Source organism: Procambarus clarkii, chromosome 18 (assembly GCF_040958095.1).
Source record: "Procambarus clarkii isolate CNS0578487 chromosome 18, FALCON_Pclarkii_2.0, whole genome shotgun sequence".
Classification (NCBI taxonomy): Eukaryota; Metazoa; Arthropoda; class Malacostraca; order Decapoda; family Cambaridae; genus Procambarus; species Procambarus clarkii.
The window spans coordinates 25,857,461-25,881,903 of record NC_091167.1 but is presented as its reverse complement, the minus strand read 5'-3'; the positions used below and the strand labels follow the sequence as shown (position 1 = coordinate 25,881,903).

The window sequence follows — 24,443 nt, the reverse complement described above, 5'->3', positions numbered from 1 at the left end:
ATACACACGCACACGTACGCTCACATATACACACGAACACGTACGCTCACATATACACACGCACACGCACGCTCACATATACACACGCACACATACGCTCACATCGGGACCAAAGAGCCAAATCTCAACCCCCGCAAGCACAATTAGGTGAGTACATATACACACGCACGCTCACATATACACACGCACACGTACGCTCACATATCCACACGCACACGTACGCTCACATATACACACGCACACGTACGCTCACATATACACATACGCTCACATATACACACGCACACATACGCTCACATATACACACGCACACGTACGCTCACATGTACGCTCACATATACACACGCGCATATACGCTCACATATACACACGCACACGTACGCATGCGGATCACATTCTTACATAATCAATTACATGTTCTTTGTTTACCTCAGTTCGCTGTTAAACGTGTGAAATAAAATGTGTTACCCTTTATTCCTTGTATATTATTATGTTATATCCAATCGCATTAATTAATAAGCTTATCAAGTGATCGAATTCATACGAAATTAATTAACAACCCGAAGGGATAAAATTGTAGAAATTGCTTCAAATGAGGTATTGTGATTGTCTTTTTTTTTTAGATTTTCCGGCTGCTAAAATTATTTCAAAAGATATATATATATATATATAGGATTTTCATGCACAGATTTTGTTAATTAACTATTGTTAAACATATATATAAATATTGCAAAATTTCATCAATAACAATATAAGGATTTAAGCTGCATTTCAAATTACAGTTGACCATTTAAGGTTAAAATACAAGTTAGATAAAACAGTGGAGAGCGTAATTAGTGATCATTCAGGTATCCAGTGATGATCACACAGTGTGAAGGTGATTATAACAATTAAGAAACAAGGAAGCGGTGAGGCTGGCGCCCGGGCCTCACCGCTGACGCCAAATGCGATGTTTGGCCAGCGAGACTTCACTCACTCCCCCGTAATGGTTTTCCTTTTCTTTGGTAGATTAGGTGCGTGCGCAACCGGTCTCGAGAGATGGCTAAATTTCCATATTCCCCGTGTTTAGAAAAATGTCATTTTGGCCTAAAACATTTGGAATGGGAGTGAGAGCGGTGGTGGTGGGGTCGGGTCGCGCGGGGGGGATGCGATCCTCCCCAGGCGCCTATAGCCAGACAAGTGACGGTCGCGCCTCCCTCCCGGCTCACTCATCTATACTCCCTACATGGCTGACACAACAACAAAGTACTCTATACAACAGACACTCAACTTTATTTAAATGATATTCGACTTTGGATCTGTGTACTACATGTATGGGGTAAAAAAATAAAAGCTTAAATAATGAAGAGGAGAAATGTGGATTGTGCTAAGCTTCGTAGACCGTTAAAACGGACCAAAATTGGTGAAGGATTATACGGAAGGTAGGTAAAATTGTAAATATGGCTGACCTTATTTGTATTTTACTTGGCGAATTGTATGAATATAGCTCAGAGATAGCAAGGCAAACGGGAAAAAGTCACAAAGAGGTAGAGACGTAATCTGTGGGGAGCCCCGGTGTCTTAGGAAGTGTGTGAAGGGCGACGGTGAAGTCTGTGGCCTCTCCTCACCACTGTTGCCGTCTCCACACCAGACTAGAGCTAGACACATTTAGAAGTTGCGTCGAGAAAATAATTGTAGTTAAGGCCAGAATTGCTGCTTAATTGAAGCAATAGTTGCCAAGAATGTATGCCATATTGTCAACCATTATGGTAAGTTGCTGGCAGTCTTAGTCAGGGCAAGTCTTCCCTAACTTGCTCCTAACCTAAAGTAGCCATACTACCCAAATTACAAACCTAACTTAACATATCCATAAGAGTGGGTTGTTACTAGGGATGAATTAGAAAATGGACGACTCATCCTTGCATCTTCAGTCATTATAGCCCTTTCTTGCATATATTTTGCAACTTGAGGCACACATAAGAGCTTGTTTCAGGTTGTTGCCTTTTTTGAAAGTGCTCTAAATTAAAAGCAACATATATATCCTAACCTAGCTTAACGAAACCTTTCACATCAGGAACGCCTAGAAAAATATGGTTAACTGGCATGGTCTGTGATTATTCACGATGAAGCCTGTAATGTGGAGGTCTGGGGCTACCCACATCAGCATCGTCATGTGTGTGGAATTGTTCGTGTGGTTGCAAGAGTATCGTCATGATATACTGTACTCTTTGATTTAATATCTTGGATATTAGTAAGGTTTTTAGTGGATTCAGCTCAAATTTGCATCCTGAAGCTCATTCCAACCATTTTCTTTATTTGTAAGGGACTTAGTCATGAGGAACCTTTTCAATTCTCACTGTATGTCTTGCTGTTTATTCAGGTGGTTTACTCAATGTATGGAGACAAGTTGCTCCTTTCATTCACATTCCTCATTCATACTGTACTAATCTTTAGATTAAACAATATTTAAAATGTGTATGGTTATAAACTGTTCATTTACATATTAAAACATATAAAGTCCCCCCCAAACATATCAATTCCCACCCCAACATATCAAGTCCCCCCCCCCCCAAACATATCAAGTCCCCCCCCCCCACCAAACATATCAAGTCCCCCCCCCCCACCAAACATATCAAGTCCCCCCCCCCCCACCAAACATATCAAGTCCCCCCCCAAACATATCAAGTCCCCCCTCAAACATATCAAGCCCCCCCCCCCAAACATATCAAGTCCCCCCCCCCAAACATATCAAGTCCCCCCCCCAAACATATCAAGTCCCCCCCCCCAAACATATCAAGTCCCCCCCCAAACATATCAAGTCCCCCCTCCAAACATATCAAGTCCCCCCCAAACATATCAAGTCCCCCCCTAAACATATCAAGTCTACCCCCCCCCAAACATATCAAGTCCCCCCCAAACATATCAAGTCCCCCCCTAAACATATCAAGTCTACCCCCCCCAAAACATATCAAGTCCCCCCCCCCAAACATATCAAGTCCCCCCCCCAAACATATCAAGTCCCCCCCCCCCAAACATATCAAGTCCCCCCCCCCCAAACATATCAAGTCCCCCCCCCCCAAACATATCAAGTCCCCCCCCCCAAACATATCAAGTCCCCCCCCCCAAACATATCAAGTCCCCCCCCCCCCAAACATATCAAGTCCGCCCCCCAAACATATCAAGTCCCCCCCCCAAACATATCAAGTCCCCCCCCCAAACATATCAAGTCCCCCCCCCCCAAACATATCAAGTCCCCCCCCCAAACATATCAAGTCCCCCCCAAACATATCAAGTCCCCCCCCAAACATATCAAGTCCCCCCCCAAACATATCAAGTCCCCCCCCAAACATATCAAGTCCCCCCCCAAACATATCAAGTCCCCCCCAAACATATCAAGTCCCCCCCCCCAAACATATCAAGTCCCCCCCCAAACATATCAAGTCTCCCCCCCCCAAACATATCAAGTCCCCCCCCCAAACATATCAAGTCCCCCCCCCCAAACATATCAAGTCCCCCCCCCAAACATATCAAGTCCCCCCCCCAAACATATCAAGTCCCCCCAAACATATCAAGTCCCCCCCCCAAACATATCAAGTCCCCCCCCCAAACATATCAAGTCCCCCCCAAACATATCAAGTCCCCCCCAAACATATCAAGTCCCCCCAAACATATCAAGTCCCCCCCCCAAACATATCAAGTCCCCCCCAAACATATCAAGGACCCCCCCAAACATATCAAGTCCCCCCCGCAAACATATCAAGTCCCCCCCCCCCGCAAACATATCAAGTCCCCCCCCCCCCCCGCAAACATATCAAGTCTCCCCCCCCCAAACATATCAAGTCTCCCCCCCCAAACATATCAAGTCCCCCCCCCCAAACATATCAAGTCCCCCCCCCAAACATATCAAGTCCCCCCCCAAACATATCAAGTCCCCCCCAAACATATCAAGTCCCCCCCAAACATATCAAGTCCCCCCCAAACATATCAAGTCCCCCCCCAAACATATCAAGTCCCCCCCAAACATATCAAGTCCCCCCCCAAACATATCAAGTCCCCCCCCCAAACATATCAAGTCCCCCCCAAACATATCAAGACCCCCCCCAAACATATCAAGTCTCCCCCCCCAAACATATCAAGTCTCCCCCCCCAAACATATCAAGTCCCCCCCCCCCAAACATATCAAGTCCCCCCCCAAACATATCAAGTCCCCCCCCCCAAACATATCAAGTCCCCCCCCCAAACATATCAAGTCCCCCCAAACATATCAAGTCCCCCCCCAAACATATCAAGTCCCCCCCAAACATATCAAGTCCCCCCAAACATATCAAGTCCCCCCCCAAACATATCAAGTCCCCCCCCAAACATATCAAGTCCCCCCCCCCAAACATATCAAGTCCCCCCCCCAAACATATCATTTCCCCCCCCCAAACATATCATTTCCCCCCCCCCCAAACATATCATTTCCCCCCCAAACATATCATTCCCCCCCCCCAAACATATCAATTCCCCCCCCAAACATATCAAGTCCCCCCAAACATATCAAGTCCCCCCCCAAACATATCAAGTCCCCCCCCCAAACATATCAAGTCCCCCCCCAAAACATATCAAGTCCCCCCCAAACATATCAAGTTCCCCCCAAAAAACATATCAAGTCCCCCCCCCAAACATATCAAGTCCCCCCCAAAAAAAAACATATCAAGTCCCCCCCAAACATATCAAGTCCCCCCCTAAACATATCAAGTCTCCCCCCCCCCAAACATATCAAGTCCCCCCCCAAACATATCAAGTCCCCCCCCCCCCCCCCGCAAACATATCAAGTCGCCCCCCGCAAACATATCAAGTCTCCCCCCCTAAACATATCAAGTCTCCCCCCCCCCAAAACATATCAAGTCTCCCCCCCCCCCAAAACATATCAAGTCCCCCCCTAAACATATCAAGTTTCCCCTCCCCCAAACATATCAAGTCCCCCCCCCCCCAAACATATCAAGTCCCCCCCCCAAACATATCAAGTCCCCCCCCAAACATATCAAGTCCCCCCCCCCAAACATATCAAATCCCCCCCCCCCAAACATATCAAATCCCCCCCCCCCCCAAACATATCAAATCCCCCCCCAAACATATCAAGTCCCCCCCAAACATATCAAGTCCCCCCCAAACATATCAAGTCCCCCCCAAACATATCAAGTCCCCCCCAAACATCAAGTCCCCCCCAAACATATCAAGTCCCCCCAAAAACATATCAAGTCCCCCCTAAACATATCAAGTCCCCCCTAAACATATCAAGTCCCCCCCCTAAACATATCAAGTCTCCCCCCCCCAAACATATCAAATCCCCCCCCAAACATATCAAATCCCCCCCCCAAACATATCAAGTCCCCCCCAAACATATCAAGTCCCCCCCAAACATATCAAGTCCCCCCCAAACATATCAAGTCCCCCCAAACATATCAAGTCCCCCCAAAAACATATCAAGTCCCCCCTAAACATATCAAGTCCCCCCCTAAACATATCAAGTCCCCCCTAAACATATCAAGTCTCCCCCCCCCCACACATTTCGAAGCCCCCCCCCAAACATATCAAGTCCCCCCCCAAAAAAACATATCAAGTCCCCCCCAAACATATCAAGTCCCCCCCCCCCAAACATATCAAGTCCCCCCCCCAAACATATCAAGTCCCCCCCCCAAACATATCAAGTCCCCCCCAAACATATCAAGTCCCCCCCAAACATATCAAGTCCCCCCCAAACATATCAAGTCCCCCCCAAACATATCAAGTCCCCCCCCCAAACATATCAAGTCCCCCCCCAAACATATCAAGTCCCCCCCCCAAACATATCAAGTCCCCCCCCCAAACATATCAAGTCCCCCCCCCCAAACATATCAAGTCCCCCCCCCCAAACATATCAAGTCCCCCCCCCCAAACATATCAAGTCCCCCCCCCAAACATATCAAGTCCCCCCCCCAAACATATCAAGTCCCCCCCCCCCAAACATATCAAGTCCCTCCCCAAACATATCAAGTCCCTCCCCAAACATATCAAGTCCCTCCCCAAACATATCAAGTCCCTCCTCAAACATATCAAGTCCCTCCCCAAACATATCAAGTCCCTCCCCAAACATATCAAGTCCCTCCTCAAGCATATCAAGTCCCTCCCCAAACATATCAAGTCCCTCCCCAAACATATCAAGTCCCTCCCCAAACATATCAAGTCCCTCCCCAAACATATCAAGTCCCTCCCCAAACATATCAAGTCCCTCCCCAAACATATCAAGTCCCTCCCCAAACATATCAAGTCCCTCCCCAAACATATCAAGTCCCTCCCCAAACATATCAAGTCCCTCCCCAAACATATCAAGTCCCTCCCCAAACATATCAAGTCCCTCCCCAAACATATCAAGTCCCTCCCCAAACATATCAAGTCCCTCCCCAAACATATCAAGTCCCTCCCCAAACATATCAAGTCCCTCCCCAAACATATCAAGTCCCCCCCCCCAAACATATCAAGTCCCCCCCCCCCCAAACATATCAAGTTCCCCCCTCAAACATATCAAGTTCCCCCCTCAAACATATCAAGTCCCCACCCCCCAAGCATATCAAGTCCCCCCCAAACATATCAAGTCCCCTCCCCCCCATGTCATATCCCATGTCCCTGGCACTCATCACATCCATCGGGACTCGTTATGTCTCTCCAGCACTCATTACATCCCACAGGCACTCATTATATACCCCAGGCACTTGTCATAACCCCCTCGGTGCTCATCTTGTCCTCTCGGCACTCATTGTGTCCCGTCAGTGCTCATCTTGTCCTCTCGGCACTCATTGTGTCCCGTCAGTGCTCATCACGTATCCCCTCGCTCATCACATCCCCTGGGCATTCGTCTCGTCCCCTTGGCGTTTATTATGTCCCCCTGGTGCTTGTCGCCCATGCTCCCACTCCCTTTCTATCTTTAGGTACACTGGCTGTGGAAGGCCTGTTTTGCCCTTCTGCTATAGAACCATACAATACCGTGTTGACATATCAGTAATAAATATAAGAATTATTGTTCCTTGAAATGCAGTAATATCCAGCATACTGTATATTACTTGCATATCACATACGTTATAAGTGATATTAAGGTTAACGTGATAGTATTACTCTATTTAAGAAAAGTACAGCATAATTTATTAATAAACAAGATTCAAAAGTGTGGTACTAATAGATTTTTCTGTTTATTTGTTCAAACAGCACCTTTGTGTACATCAAGTTTCTCCTGGTATGGCTGCTTGTATTGGCGGCAGATTTCCTTCTGGAGTTCCGCTTTGAATACTTGTGGCCTTTTTGGCTGCTTCTGCGTAGTGTCTACGACTCTTTCCGCTATCAGGGTCTGGTAAGTATACCATTTTGTGCCTTATTTCTTATATTCATCCATTCCCAGAGGGTGATCTGCTTGTGGCTGAAATATTCAGTTTGTTACTTAATATGGGTATCTATCTTTGTCTAAGAGTGAGACCATGGGGAGAGTGAGTAACCATTTATGTTCTTGAGAGACTACATAATACTTTGGTGTTTCCTAAGCAGTCTTTGACAACCATAGCTCAGTGATTAAGTATAAGGTTCATTCCATGCCAAATCATCACAGCTCCTGATCCAACCATCTCAGATTTACATAAAATTTGGTTGGATGTTAGAGTACATGACGTAACTTACATGTGTAAAATTTTAGCCCTAAGTGATGCACAATAGTCTAAAAGCAGGGTTGTCAATGTGAAACAATACAAAATTTGTACATACAGGGTCAACAAACAAAAATTCATAATTTGTTGCTAATTGAGGTAGAACCTTAATGTTGGACTTGTTTTGAAGCTAAAAAAGAAGTTTTGCAGTAAATATTGAATTTTTTCACTTCAAGATGACAAGCCATGACATATGACCTTGAATGTATAACAAAAATTTCTTTAATTTTTCTGGGAGAGCCCCTTGTGGTTTCCTGAAGATACCATCTCCAATGTAGGTGCTATCTATTAGATGCCATCAGTTGTAGATTTCTCTGGCCTAGTGAGGACCAGAACCTGGTCTCCTCACAGAGGTGCAGGGAGCTGTGGCATTTATGCATTAAGTTGTTCATTTATGCCACCACCAAGGGAATCGTCCAGAAAGTCAGTGAGACAAAACAAACCACAGTTGGCTGCTTCCAATACCTGCAAACTCGAAAATGGCCATAGAACTCCTCAAACTACAGTATGTAAACAAATGATTGATAATGTTATAAACCAGCGCCCTCTCGTTCACTCCACCCTTCTCCTCGTTTGAGGGGAGATAGGGGCAGGTTACAGCTCACTGGCTATTCCGCCATCAGTTTGGACACAGTCCATTCTCGTGAGAGTTCAGAATGTCAAGAAACTGTTGTACTAAAGTGCCTTTTCCTAACCTACCAGAGGACCCACAAACAGAAAATGGGACATTGTCAATTTCTTGAGCCACTACCATTTTCTAGTACAAAAGATTTTGAAAGAAAAATTGACAACATTTTAGCATTCACTCAGAATAATGAGTGTTCAGATAATTCATAAAACAGGATAGCATTCACTCGGCCCCAGGTTCAGACTCATGGAATTCAATTTTTATAAAGAAATTATAAAGTACCAGTAGCATGGGCACTCAGTGTAATGTGAAGTAAGAGCTTGGCCATGGGGGAGATACCAGATGCAATTAAATCAGCAGACATAGCTCCTCTGCACAAGGGAGGGAGCAAAGCATTGGCTAAGAATTATAAACCAGTTGCACTAACGTCCCACATATTAAAAGTATTTGAGAGAGTGGTTAGGAGACAGGTCACCAGTTTCATGGAAACCAATGATCTCCACAACCCAGGCCAACATGGATTTAGAGCAGTAAGATCATGTTTCTCACAGCTTCTTGACCACTACAGTAAAATCACTGAGGCATTAGAAGAAAAATGAAATGCAGATGTGGTATACACAGACTTCACAAAGGCATTCAATAAATGTGACCATTGAGTGATAGCATACAAATGAGGTCAATGTGATTAACAGGTAAAGTAGGACGGTGGATAATAAATTTTTTGTCGAACAGAACACATAATAAGTCAACCAAATAAAATTGAGTCCAAGCACAGTTAAAAGCTCTGCACCCCAGTGTACAGTCCTTGCACCATTGTTTTTCCTTATTCTCATATCAGATATAGACAAAAAAACAAGTCACAGATTCATATCATCCTTTGTAGATGACACAAAAATCAATATAAAAATTACCTCTGTTGAAAACATTGAAAAACTACAGGCAGATATTAATCAAAGTTTTTGACCGAGTAGCAGAAAATAACATGTTTAACTGTGATAAATTACAGGTACTCGGGTATGGTAAAAATGAAGACCTTAAACAAAATACAGAATACAAAACACAATCAAATCTGCTCATAGTAGGAAAGCAGCAGATAAGGGATCTGGGAATAATGATATCTGACGACCTAGCGTTTGTGGAACATAACCACGCAATGTTTGTGTAAGCCAGAAAAATGATAGGATGGATTACGAGAATCTTTAAATCCAGGGATCCCATCACAATGGGTATATGTACTATTCAAAACACTTGTACTGTCACGTCTTGAGTACTGCTTGATAATCACTCTCCCCTTCAGAGTGGGAGAGATTACTGAAATACAGTATAGGGAATGCAGGGAACATATACGGCATACATAGACACAATGAAGTACTGTACCTAAATTATTGGGATTGTCTCAAAGTTCTCCAAATGTACTTCCTAGAAAGAAGATGAGAGTGAAATAAAATAATGTACACATGGAAATTACTGGAAAGATTATGCACACGTTTTGTGCATAATCTACATGGTAAATACTCCAACTTTTAATAATGGTTCAGTATCATAACATGGACAGGAAAAAAAAAAATATTGAAAATTGTACAATTTCAAATTAAGCTGACAAATTTAATATTTCACCAATTATTATTTTATTCATTATGGGCTCAGAATGGCATATAATGTTCATTTTCCTCAATTTAAAATTGAGTTTGAGAGTAAAGTTACTGTAAAAAAGTCACTTTGGCCTTCAAAATACTGTACTGTATGTGCAAAATTTAGATGCAAAAATTTATAACTCCCAAAGTTATAGGTACTGTATATGAATAAACGCAATTGAAGAAACCTTAGAACTAATTACTTTGCACATACTGTATGTAAAAATGATGAGAACTGCTCAGAAACTGAATTTAACAGCTTGTCTCTAAGTTGAAAGTCCTGTTCATGGAGAAAAATGAAAGTAAACTCCTCGACAATAAATATAGCAGTTCGAATTTGTCATATCTAGTAAATTTTAATAAATATTGGTTGGCATTCGTATTCAAATATGTGAAAGTTGTAGGTCAATATGTGTTGAAATAAAGTCAAGAAAAATAATCCCCTAAAAAAACAACTACAGTATAGGGATAAGGTTAATGGGTTAATAAGGTTACAGTAATAAGTATACTTTAAGTGATAAGGCCTGCATCTGGTCCCCATTCTTCAAAACAACCCAAAGAGACAAAGAGAATAGAGTTTGAAATCTGTAAAAATTTTCGTCAAAAAAAAAAATCATAATTTCTGCCACCTGTAACTGATTAACTTGTTGACCAATTTCGTTCACCCTTTACATACATAGTGATGGGTATGCATTTCCCAACATGTAAAAGCTACAGTAAAATCTGATTATAAACAAAGGAAAAAACAAAAATTGCCCCCCCCCCTTCCCCTGCTCCTTCTAGGTAGCCGGTCGACCGAGCAGACAGCACACTGGACTTGTGATCCTGGGTTCGATCCCGGGCGCCGGCGAGAAACAATGGGCAGAGTTTCTTTCACCCTATGCCCCTGTTACCTAGCAGTAAAATAGGTACCTGGGTGTTAGTCAGCTGTCACGGGCTGCTTCCTGGGGGTGGAGGCCTGGTCGAGGACCGGGCCGCGGGGACACTAAAAAGCCCCGAAATCATCTCAAGATAACCTTCCCCTCCCCAAAAAATTGTTGGACACTGGTAAAGCTAACAGATATTGCCATTGAGCAATGTATTTATGTGATGTATAACAAAATACAGGTGCAGCATAATATCATACTTACTCATTATTATTTGTGTTATTATGTATTACTCAGTAATGCTAGAAAGACACCAGCTGCATATCCACTCTGTGGACCCTCCTTACTACTATTCTTCTTTGTGCATCGGACAGGTGCTTGCATTTCTTTATCACTGCATTATCTCTCGGTTCCAGTTAATAGGAGCTGTTCTCCTTGCAATCAGAACTATTTTGTTTTTAAATATTCATATAAAATCCATTTTTAACATATTGGGATGAAATTTTCATGACGCTGTTGCCAAATAATTGGAGATTTGTATTACATTTTTCAGTAAGTTTTGTTAAATGTGAATATTTTTGGGTCTCCCGGCCCCTTAATTTAAACCATTATCATCATAATAAAGTTATTGAAATAACTATTTGTCATAAAACATTTACCTGAAATAGTTTCTCTGCAACTATACTGGATAATCAAATACTCTACTGTAATGTAAAGAAAGTGGTCTTATTTCTTATTTCTAGAGACATATGGTATGTTCAGCGTACATGTAAGCTTGAGTATACTATATTAGCATGTGAATGATTTTCCACTATTGTCCTCTAAATATAGCTGGTTTTTAACTGCACCTTAGTGAGTCGTTACAGTCATATTGTCTCATTACAGGCATTCTCCGTGTTGTTTGTGTGCATGGCACTAACATCTGACATGATCTGCCTCCTCTTCATCCCGGTGAATTGGCTTTTCTTCGCCGCTTCCACCTACGTCTGGGTCCAGTTTGTCTGGCACACAGGTACACTTATGAGTTTTTAGCATAAAATTTTCTTAAGGGTTTTAATTTTGCTGACATAAAATAAATTTAAATTGGCTGATGACATTTTGTGATTAACTGTAAGCCACAGCAGATTTAGTTACTTTATGAAAGTGTTAATGGATTGATTAAAGGATTTTTATAGCTAACACTTCAATTTGTTTTGATTATAGTGTCACCATTTGAAACAAACATAGTACCATTTGCTGTCACTCCTAATTAACTGTTATGTGCTTCCATATTGCAGAACGTGGCGTGTGTATGCCCACGGTAATATTGTGGGCACTCTTCATCTACATTGAGGCACTTGTGCGCCTCAAAGATATAAAAAATGTTCCCTTCCACTTAGATTTGTGCAGACCCTTTGCTGCACATTGGTGAGTAACTACTCATTTTAATCAATTTAATAGCTTTAATATTTTTTATGAGTATTATTCTCTACAGAATGAATGTTTTGCTTACATAGTACTGTATATATGTATACTCTTGAGTATTGTACTGCATTGAGTTCTCACAGTGCCAGAAAACTAATTTAATTTAATATATCTTATCAAGGTGCTTTGCTGTTTACTTATTTTCTGTCTCAGTAATATCTTAAAAATATTATTTTAAAATACTGTTACTCATAATATTTGTCAGCCATTGGCACTATGTGCTGTGCAGTCATGTGCTGTCATTTGAAGATAAGTACAGTTTGTGTATAAAAATTCATTTTTCTTCTATATACAGTACTGTGTTGACAACCCCCCCCCCCCCACTCTTTTCCTTCGCCTGTCAGAAGGATACATAAAGCTGCTTCTGTCCTTCTTCTCTGTGTTTGTCAACATGAATGTGTGTTAATTATGTACTATAATTATGTACCGTTCATATTGTGTATTATGTTAATGTACAGATTTTAGTAGATGTAATCACATTTTAACAAATTGCAGTATGATTCAAATTAGTTTGATGATTGTAACTTGTTTATTGAATATTCAGCCCATCCTTCTGTTTTGGTAGTACTGTACTGTAAGTATACTTGCAGTAACGACGACATACAACAAAATTAGAAAGTAGAAATCGGCACTATTGAGTTGGATTAACCAGAAAACTATTTTCTACTTATGTTGCAAACACAAACTAAACTGACCTAACCTTCCTAGGCCTAATACACTATATCTGAGGCATAATATTGTACATGTGTGTGCTATATTAGGCCTAGGAATATTTTTGTTTTTAGCTTAATTTTTTCCGACTATAAAGCGAATAGTACAAAGTTCTACTATCCATTTGCTTAGAATGGCAACCTTTGTACTATGGTGCACATAGTTACAAAAACTACTATCTAAGCAGAAGAATAAGTTGGAATATTGGAAATTGTAACCTTTTTATTATATATAGTACATAATTATCCCTTTGAATATATAAACTTCCAGTACAGTATAGTAAAATTGTATGTTGTACTTATAGTAGAAACCACTTGTGCATCTCCACTGCCTTTTTGTTGGAAATTTTTAAACGTTTTCTGTAATATTGTAATTATTTATAATGTGTCCATTAGGAAATGTTTGATTGGTGACTATTATATTTTTTTTTTCTTTTCAGTATTGGGTACCCAGTAGTAACTTTAGGGTTCGGCTTAAAAAGTTATGTTGGGTACAGATTGAGACAGGTGAGCACTGATATTGTATTTCATATAAAAGGATTGCATATGCTTTACATTATTCTTTCCTGATCACAGAGGCTGATTTGTTATGTAATAAAATCTTATTTAAAATAAAGTTTAAAAATGCTCTCATTTAGTAGCCAAAATGTAATTATAGGAAACATATATGAAAGAATGAGCTCTCAGGCATATTATAGTCTCTGAATTAAGGTTTCTTATACTAAACAGCTTTAGCTGTATAGTCTTCTGCATAGCTCTCACTTTGTGACTCTTAGAAAACTGAAATTTAAAAAACAAAAATCTGACTTGAAAGGTTGTCAGTCAACAGCTGAGATTTCAATTCAGAGCATACTGCCTATATATTTAAAGGAAGAGTTTGGTTTTCTCAGGTTATTAAATTTTTAAGGTTTTAACGTATTGTAGCATGTTAAATATTCAGAAACTCAAAACTGCCAAACAAAAGTAATGAATAGTGGCTAAAAAAAAATTTTCCCCACAGAGAAAGCAGCGTGAAGTTGCAAAAGAAAATGAATTTTATTTGCAACTACTCCAAGAGGCATTGCCACCAGAGTTGCAAGTCACATCTAGTCCTGATAAATGTAAGTGTATTGATAATTTGTGTGGCAGCCAATGTTTAGATTTTGTGTTGAGTGTCACCTAATGTCTTTATAAAAATCAAGTGTTGGTGGTGCATATTTTACTCTTATTTTATGTCACAATAGTACAGTATACATATTTCAGACAATAGGTTAGTCTTATTGGTGAGAATGTGTCACAATTTTTTCAGATGCACTCATCTCATATGAGTGCTTTTAAGGCAAGCCTCTTGGGCTTGAACATGATAGGCTTTTCTCAGTTTGTTGTGTATCTGTAAAGTACTGATATTAAAGTATAGCACTGTACTTTAGATCTATATTTAGTTTTCATTGATGCTAAAGTGCTGATAATAATATAGGTTACTGTGCTGATAAAGTTATCAGATCATTTATCCTTATTTATTGAGGCCAAAATTAGTTTTTTTATTCAGAGGGTTGAATACAAGGTGTTAAACGCCGCAGTAGTCTAGGATTGACCATGGTATATAAATATAACAATTAACATTAGCTTGGAAAGGTCCATTAATGGTAATACTGAGGCCCCTAGACCAATACTGAAATTGACCCCATTTCAAATGTCTAAATCAATTTGAAAATCACACCAATGCATGCTACACACATCATGCTTCCTTGTATATAATATCAGAGCTTAAGAGGCAGTGGTTTCCAAGGATGAGTCGTGGAACGTGGATGTTCTGATTTTAGTCTTTGGGCACATGGGAGTAAGTAAAAAAAAAAAAAAAAAGTTATCAAACTGAATAAAAATAGGATAATGCTAGCAATATGGTAAGTTCTTGAACACAAGAACAGCATTTAAAAATCTAAAAAGGAGGCCTTTTGTCTATATACACTGTCTATATGAGATCATTACTGGAGTATGCAGCATAATTCTGCAGCTTGTGAAGCACTAAAGGAAACTTGAAAAAGTACAAAGGTTTGTAATGAGACTAGCATTAGAGAATTGAGAGGGTTGAGCTATGAAGACATATTAACTGCCGACATAATATGGAGACATACTAACTGTGGCGGGTCGCTGCCCCGGCAGGCGACTCAAACAGTGCGCACTTAACTCGACACACAAATGTGTATACCCCTTTTTAGTTTTCTGACCTCAATTTGCATGCTACGTTCAATTTGGTATCAGATTGTTTGCAATAGAATGCTCTAAATGAATGTGTGCATATGAGAACATATGTCTCACTTTCCTAAACAGTACTTTAGACCCGCCGCATACTGCGAGGTAGGCCAAAAGCTCACCACCCCGCAGAAATGTTTATACTCTTTTCAGTTTTCTGACCTCAATTTTCGTGCTGCTGCTTTCAATTTGGTATCAAATTGTTCTCAATAGAATACTGTAAAGGGATATTTGCATATAAGAATATATATGTCTCTTTCCTATACTTTAATCCCGCCGTGCACTGCAAGGTGCCCAAGCGTTGCCCGAAAGCTCACCACTCCAATGTTTATTCTCTTTCCAGCTTTCTGACCTCAGTTTTCATGCTATGTCATTCAGTTTGGTATCAAATTGTTCGCAATAGAATGTTGTAAATGGATATTTGCATATAAGAACATATAAGTAACTTTTCCATTCTTTTGATGAAAACTCAATAACGTTTCCCTCATACGTGTTGCTGTCATTGCTTTTGTTATGAATTGGCTCTGTTCTTGATCAGTATCCATCTGGAAGGCAATTTGCAGTGTTTATAAAGCCAGTAACAACAAATACCTGAGATAAAATAACAAGAATAAGGAAACTTTTCGCCTCGAGGGGAGGCCTCGGCTGTCACAAGCGAGGTCATGAGAACAGTGAGCCTCCAGTGTGGGTGGGTGCTCACATGACGGGGTCAGGATGCCACGTGGGGTATACAGAGAATGGGCAGATGTTGGCACACGTTTTAAAACAAGTCCCATAGTATTCGGACATTAAATGGAATTTCTAAATTTGAAAAATTATTGACGCCTATTGACATCATCTGGCAATGCCCTGTATTTTGGTTTTATGCTGCAATATGCGTCATTGGGCAGTGGAAGTGTTAATGGAACTCCACTTCACAACCTTAGAGAAAAGAAGCAGCAGAGTGGGAATATGATCACTCTATACAAGATACTGAGGGGAATACATAAGGTGGATAAGTACTGCCTATTTAAATTGTGAGAAAATAGGGTGTTAGGGATATCAGGGAAAACTGGATATGCAAATGAGTCATTGAGATAGCATATTAGGAAATTCTTGTTCCATGTACATGTGGTTACAAGTGGAATGTATTGAAAGAAATCACTAAAGGCACTTTCTCCTGATAGCTACCTACCTTACCTATGACAAAACTTGAATGTCGAAAGATGTGATGAGCTCGCCAGGATTAAAAGGCTAATAGGCACGGCAAAAAGTGCTAGATTTCTCTTTCCCATGGTACTGTAGTAGGTAAGCATACCGACGTGCAATTTTCCTATTGTTGTTACAATTTTTGTTAATACAGTATTTGTAACTTGGAGTTTGCCCATGATGGCTCACGTGACCCTAACCTGAGTTTTGCTCATGATGGCTCACATGACCCTAACGTGAGTTTTGCTCACGATGGCTCACGTGACCCTAACGTGAGTTTTGCTCACGATGGCTCACGTGACCCTAACCTGAGTTTTGCTCACAATAGCTCACGTGACCCTAACCTGAGTTTTGCTCACAATGGCTCACGTGACCCTAACCTGGTGTTTGCTCACGATGGCTCACGTGACCCAACATCACATTTCTGTATTTGTTGGTTATCTGGGATTATTACAAGCATATTTAAATTCACCAACTTTGTATTGGTCCTTGACAGGTGTGAAGGAGAAGAGTGAAGATCTCAGTATCAGTAGTGAGGTGGAAGTTACTGCGGCCTCCATCAACCACACAGGTAAGAATTCTGTTGGTGTCACTTGTATCTGAGGAGGGGCACCTGTACAAATTTTTCCAGGGGGGGGGGAGAGTTGTAAAGTATATTGGCACTGTAACATTGCCCGAAATGTTGTGTGTATTAGGGGCTTTAGGCATTGTATGTACTAGCACTATCAAGAAATCCAACATTCTGTTTGTAACTCATTTTGTATGTGTGTACTTTTACCCCAATAAACATCATTACTATTATTATAAAGAAGTATAAAAATGGCTAAGAGCAAGGTTTTCTCTCTTTTGTTAGTTGAATCAAAGTTGTTACCTTTAAATACATGAGGCTTTATTTTTATAAGTAAAAAATTGTGTCCTGTGGACATAGCTGATCTTACCCTAAATGGCAGCTATGTGTGATAACTCCGAAACACACTTATTTTATAGTGTGTACTCAGTTTAACAAATTTAAAGGGTCAATGATCCCTTAATGACCACCTGTAGGGTTCAATGATTCTACATTCATGTTATGTTTACAGTGTCAGATGTCAATAATGCAACCCATCCTCCTAAAATTATAACATTTATAGTAACTATTTGGTCAAAAATACAAAAGTGGACTTTTGCAGCCAACAATGTTCATGTTTAGTACAGTATTAATTTTGTAGAGGCCACAGAAAATAAATTAAAGAACTTGCATTCCTTGGCCTAGTGAGCACATATATGTACTTACACATACTATCTTAAGATGTGTGTATTAGTGGATGGTATATATTATGTCTAGGATTATTTGGTCACATCAGGTTAGGTTAGGTTCCTTAGTTACATACCCAGTTTTTTAGAACATATCATCTTAGCTAATTTAATAATACAGAATGAACTTTTCTATGGGGAGCCCCTTCAGCTCCCTGAAGCTATATAGAACTGATATATGCAATATTAGTCTGGGGCTTCAGTCAATGGAGTTCTGCCTACCGGGCGACCACGAGGCAGAACCTGGTCCCCTCAGAGAGGCGCAGGGAGCAATGGCCTAGGGAAACCCCCTTGTATTTGGGGGGTATTCACTGTCTGCCATCGACTAGGGTTAGGCACCCAGAAAGATAGGCATCTCAAATCAAACTCCACATGGTAGGAAATTGCAAAAAAACCAAGACCAAATAGAGAAACAGCACTCCGCACAAGAAAACGAGGGAAAATAAACAAATGTTAACCACCGCCGCCACTGCTTGTTCACGCAGCTCCCTGTCCCCTGGGTGGGGAGACCCGGACTGCCCCTGATTAATGTAATTAATCAGTGCACCTAGTACTGATTAATAGTACAGTACTAGCATCATGATTAAATTGAGTGATATACTTTTAATTCAGTATTACTGTGTGTTTGGTATTCAATGATGTAATGTACTGTACTTTGAATTCATTTACAGTGTGTTCTTTGAAGATGGTGAATTTAGTAATGCACTTTAAATTCTGTTACCAGTATATCCTTGAGTTCATTAATGTATTTGAATTCGGAATCATACTATGAAATTAAGGATATTCTTTTCCTATGTAAAACTTATTTCTTTTTTCTTTTTCTATTTTGTACAGGAGGAAACTGCAGTCTTATTAGCAGTTGCAGTAGTAGTAGTAGTAGCAGCAGTAGCAGTAGCAGTAGTAGCAGCAGCAGTAGTAGTAGTAGTAGTAGCAACAGCAGTAGTAGTGGAGGAGGAAGTGGTGGTGGGGGAGGGGGTGGAAGTGTTGTGGGAGGGAGTGGGGGTGGTTGTGTTGGTAGTAGCAGAGGAAGTAGAGCGCTGCGGGTTGAAACGAAGTTGCCCGAGCAAAACCATCCTGGTGAGGATAGTCCCCCGCCACCTATACACCGGCCAGATAAAAATCGCCTTCCTAATGGCACCATTCATGCCGAGCTTGAATATATGCAGAAAAAAGGGTATGTAGTTTTCTTATTTACTACACTATATTCTTGGTATGCACTGGAACTGGGTTATCATTTCACTGATAGCATTACCATGTGGATTGTATTGTAATTGTTTTACTCCATATTTCCTTTACCTCCTCCCCCTCCCTCTCCCTTTCTCCCTTTCTCTATCACATCTTGCACTTTCTCTCCCCACTTCCCTTCCTTCTCTCCCCCTCCCCTTCATTCTCTCCCCCTCCCCTCTCTCTCACCCCTCTTCCCCCATCTTCGCCCTCGTCCTCAGGGCTATCTTAATAGCATTGTATGCCCTAGGCATAGCAATACATGGGTCCCACCCCCCACCCACCCAACCATGTGATGGGTCCTGCCTGTCCACTAAAATACAGGATTACTATTAGACAGTTATTCACAAATTATTTATATTATAAATTTAAATTAAAAAGGGATTTGAATCCCCAGCATTTCCAGCGGGAGGTGGAGTAGTTATCCACTCTGCCAAAGAGATCTCTCATGAACAATAAATATACTGTACTGTAGTGGCATGAAGCCCATGGGCAACTGCCCAAGATGCCCATGTATTAAGATGGCATTGCTCTTCTTATCTCTCTCTCTTCCCCCCCCCCCCAACCCTTCCCTCTCATCCCCTCCCCTCTGTTTTTAGTTCCCTCTCTTTTGTTATGATACACATCAGTTTTGCAGTTTTAATGCATGTTTAACGTTGCTTATTATTTTGAAAGCCTCTGGCTTCGTCTTTTCGAACATTCAATAGAACATTCATTCTATTTGCATTTTATTGTTACATTGAAGCTTCATGAAAAAAATAAACTACTACTAATATAATTTAATAATAACTGAACTCATAGCTCAATCCATAGAGTTTGCTAGAAGATAATACACCTGTGCTCTTATACATCTCCAAAATGTTGCAGGGAGCCTTAAATGTCTTGTATTTTGTTGTGCATAGTATGTAATAATTGCAATTGTTGCCTTGAATGTCTAGGTGGTCCAAGTCTGTGAACGACTATGACGAAAGTGAAGCGGAGAAAGATAAGAGTGCGAAGACTAATTCCGGAGGAAGCACTCCGTGTGGTGGCTCTTCTTCCACTCAAACCTCTGGCCTCAATGGCAGTCTAGAAGCTGAAAAGAAGCGTGTTAATGCTTCAGTTCAGGTACGGTTGCTCGGAATGTAAACGTTACTACTTACGTGGTCCCTTACATACATCTTACTGTTTATCATATAAGTGAGCTCATTATAGCTTCAGATGCAATAATACACACATTATATTATGCAGTCAAAGTATTCTTGGCTCTGTGTTTTGGGGCCTATTTAATGTGGTTCACTTTTAATGAAGATAAAAACTTAAACCATTATAATATTCCATTAACATTTATTTGTATAAGAATATGTACAACACTGCATTACATAATATCAATAGTGTCATAAACATCATAAGCTGTGTTAATCTCTCAAATCTTAAATATTACTTTACTCACATAACATTACATTAAATGGAAAATGTTTAACCTAAAAATAAAAAAAGGGTATATTAAAAGGCTGATGCATCATTGGACTATATAGGTATCAGTGATCTTGGTTTATTTCTGAGAGGAACCCTTTATTAGTTTCACAAGCTTAACTGATACCAGGAAGTCTTAGCTTAAGACACAAAGGTTCCAAGATCCAAAGGTCAGTTAAAGGAAGGAAGCCATAACAAAAATCTGGCTCACGGTATGAGGTGAAGGCAGCAGGAAATCGGAGATTAATCACAAAAACTGTAAAAAAAACTGTAGGTGCAACAAATGAAGCAGCTGCTTCAGAGAAACGAGGCAAACAATCATTTCTAATGTATAAATACCCGAACCCTGTTATACTTACCTGATTGCCCCCAAATGGGAATGCAGTTCTCCCAAAGTAAATATGCTTTTGTGCACGAACTGCGCTAGTTGCTAAACTGGTGGGAGTTTTGAAATATACTTTTCCAACCCACATTATTTAGCACACCCACTACAAAGGTCTCTTCCTTGCAACATTGTATGTAATTTGCTACTCAAACTTTCAGAAATGGGCAAAAAATGCATGGTAACTATCCTAGAAAGAAACTTGCTCGAGGAAATGAAACGCAGTCAAGACTCAGAATGGTTATAGATGTTAGTTTCTAGTGGTTAATACAATTGAAGGCATACAATGAGTTGAATTAACAATTTGTAAATAATAGTATATATAGCAGTGAAGAAGGCAGTTTTTGTGTGCTGTACTTGACTATTCAACTGTTTTTTCCTCTCTAATACTATTACTGTATAATTTATTTATGGAAATTCATTTTCTCTGTTAATATTTGCAGAGTAATGGATCAGCCAAGATTCCAGGATCCCATACAAACAATTTGCGGGACTCTGGCTCAGGGGGCGGTGGACCTGTTTCCAGAGATAAGAAAAACAAAAATAAAGAAAGCAACAAAGACAGTACTCATGGGCCCAAGGAGGAGACTGTCAACATTATTCGGTAATTTATGCCTCTATATTGATACTGATTTTGTACCAAATGTTCAAAAGGATTTGTAGGTTGTAGATTGATTTTTAATAATGCATTTTCTTGTCAGCTTTCCTAACTCTCTTTCACAATAGTATCTTTAGTATTTTATTTTTACATTTTTTTTTTAGAAAATTCAATTAAAATAGTCTGTGCATCTTGTTTAACTATACATATTTTAATGAAAGTTGAAAGGGAGTTGTGTATTGGTGAACTTCAGATAAACACAATTTTTTTTAGTATAATTTATGAACAAAAACATTCCTATAATAGAAGATCATGTGGTTGTTGGCATGTAAAGAGGAAAAAGTTAATAGGGGATGTGTTTAGTAATCAGTACATAAAATTGTCTTTTTCAAACACTAGACATTGTTAGTGAAAGGTTAAATGGAGCACAAAAAGAGAAACACCAAAATGAAAGTTGACTTTTATTTGGAGATAAAAATTTTGCCTGTTTGGACTTGCTCATTTCTAGCAGGAATATACAGAGCTGTTGCTTATTAAGAAGAGAATACTGTATTGAAGGTAGTACCTTCTACCCTGGTCTTGGTGGGCCTGACAGGTTTTTCACCCGAGTGATGTTCCTGCTGTGTGTTGGTGTGGTAGTGGCCAGAAGTTGGTACCAAGAGCTGCATGCGCTTAGGGCTCCCTAAAGCACCCTATAAGTACACCCCTTGGGTCTCAGAGTTCTTTTCTTTTCGTCCTTTGGGTTTCCATTCCCGTAGAGGCAGCGTTTGCTTGGCTTCTGCCCCGCCCTTGGGGTCAGCTTAGGTCTCAGTACTTTTGTTTGGTCCTGAGTCGGGGGGATGGTTGTTGCTTGTTGGGGCACACTGGGCTGCACAGCTTGCATAATCACAGTGGCTGTGCCTCTTTCTGGTCCGCTGTGTTGTGTGCTTCCTCAGGGTTCTCTTTTCTACCTTTAGTTTTCTTTATTGCCCATTGGGAGGCTTCTGGGGTTTCTATTAGGTGATACCTAGGTTCAGTTTGGCAGTCCTCTGGGTCTCCAAGGTTGCTCACCTCACAGAGGCCAGTTTGCCCGGATAATATACAGGGTTACAACCGGCTTTGACAGCACCAGTGCCTAGGCTTCCCATAGGGATATATCCCCCTATGGGCCCTGGAAACCCGTCAGAGCTTGGTTGATCGATGGACGTGTCTTCCGAGTCCCATCTCGCCTTGTGCAAGTTTGTATGATGTTCGTTGCCCCTGTCTCAGGGTGGAGATCACCTGTTCTGCTTCCGGCATGCTGTTTGCAGGGTCGATGACACTTTCGGCCCGAAATCGTGTGGGTCTGGTTCCCCGCTCGCTCTCCTGTGTTTTTGCAGGAGAGTACTTTCCTGCATGTTTTGGCTTTCTGCTTTTTTTGTGTTCAGTCCTTGCCTCTTCCCTGCCATTGACTGATTAATTCAATAATGAAAACAATTTTTGTAAAGTTTTTTGATAATAGAAAGATTCTATTATCTACAAATAGACAAACAGTGAATAGGAAGGGTCTGATGTATAGTTTGTGATATGGCAAATAGATTAGTGTTTTTTTTGTTTACCTTAGATTTTATTTCTCTTATCCTCAAGGCAGTAGGGAAATGGGCTAATGATGATGTATTAATTTGATTTGTATACAACAAATGATTAATATCCTTCCTCAGGCTTGAAGCTGACATCAAGAGGTTAAAGGCAGACCTGCAAGCATCGAGGCAAACAGAGCAGGAGCTACGCAATCAGATAAATACACTCATTTCAAGTGATAAAATTACGAGGCAGGAGATGAACCAGCTTCAGCAAGATAATGACAACTTGCAAAATAAGTAAGTCACTGTATATAATTTTGCTTTGCTCTATTTCCAGTAAAAAGTCTGTTTGTTATTTGCTTTAAAAATTGACTACTTTCCACTGTTGAATTGGGAGATGACAGCATCTATTAATGTTTTTTAATCTACACTGTACAGAGATTTTTTTAAATATTTGACTAGACAATGAAAAAATATTTAGTAATAGATAGAACACACGTCTGTGCACATTTCAGAATCAAAATTACTTGAAAAAAATCAAATTTTTAATCTAATATATAAAATTTTATTTGGCTACACAACAATTTATGTCTTATCCTGTAAAGCCAAAGAGTTAGTTTTGATGAATTGTTGAAAGGTACACTGATACCTTAAATTTTTTTTTTATAATTTAGAAACTCATTTCTTTATTTTGATTGAAATGTTACATGTTAATTTCCAACATTGATAAATGAGATAAGCTTTTGTTGGGGTGGTCCTTTCTAGGAAGATTCCACTATTCCATCAATTCATATATTATAATATAGAAAAATAGCCTACCTATATATAAGAAAGTGGATACAGTACTGTGCTTGAGCAAAGTCATTTGGCAAAATGTTCATATAAAATAAATAATGTTTGATATCAAATGGTAAAATAAATTACTGTATACAGTTCACACTTTTAAAATAAATGTACTGTACTGTATGGGGCCTATGTAGCCTGGTGGATAGCGCGCAGGACTCGTAATTCTGTGGCGCGGGTTCGATTCCCGCACGAGGCAGAAACAAATGGGCAAAGTTTCTTTCACCCTATGCCCCTGTTACCTAGCAGTAAATAGGTACCTGGGTGTTAGTCAGCTGTCACGGGCTGCTTCCTGGGGGTGGAGGCCTGGTCGAGGACCGGGCCGCGGGGACACTAAAGCCCCGAAATCATCTCAAGATAACCTCAAGATACTGGTAAGTTTTATGATAGATGATTGCAACAGGGCTTGCATTTAAACAAATTCTACAGTATTGCCTATTTATTCTTTCTAGACTTCATGGGCTGGTAACTGCGCGACAAAATGATAGATCAACAATTAGTGGGCTTGAACGTCGACTTCAGGAAGAACGGCGTGCTCGCACTGCTGCTGAGAATCAAGTATCGCAGCTAGAACGGCGACAAAAGAAAGTTGAAGAGCAAGCTCAGGCTAGAGCACATGCTTTAGCAACTGCCAAGTAAGTTTTTTCTTTTTATCACAAAAATCTCTTGCATACCTTCAGTTTGTGTGGGGCAT

At 40.4% G+C, this 24,443-nt stretch overlaps 1 protein-coding gene across 2 annotated transcripts in view; it reads left to right on the top strand.

The window, feature by feature from the left end:
- The first annotated feature begins 1,205 nt into the window (after window positions 1-1,205).
- Window positions 1,206-24,443, top strand: part of LOC123754310 (macoilin) — a 35,852-nt gene continuing 12,614 nt past the window's right edge. For both annotated transcript variants that reach the window (XM_045736574.2, XM_045736575.2), the window contains exons 1-12: window positions 1,206-1,421; window positions 7,204-7,345; window positions 11,705-11,831; window positions 12,097-12,226; window positions 13,434-13,500; window positions 13,994-14,093; window positions 16,910-16,984; window positions 18,541-18,880; window positions 19,869-20,037; window positions 21,211-21,371; window positions 23,045-23,203; window positions 24,202-24,384. In XM_045736574.2, the coding sequence (XP_045592530.1) occupies window positions 1,342-1,421; window positions 7,204-7,345; window positions 11,705-11,831; window positions 12,097-12,226; window positions 13,434-13,500; window positions 13,994-14,093; window positions 16,910-16,984; window positions 18,541-18,880; window positions 19,869-20,037; window positions 21,211-21,371; window positions 23,045-23,203; window positions 24,202-24,384 (1,733 nt within the window). In that variant the 5' untranslated portion in view covers window positions 1,206-1,341. The remainder of the gene's footprint in view (window positions 1,422-7,203; window positions 7,346-11,704; window positions 11,832-12,096; window positions 12,227-13,433; window positions 13,501-13,993; window positions 14,094-16,909; window positions 16,985-18,540; window positions 18,881-19,868; window positions 20,038-21,210; window positions 21,372-23,044; window positions 23,204-24,201; window positions 24,385-24,443) is intronic.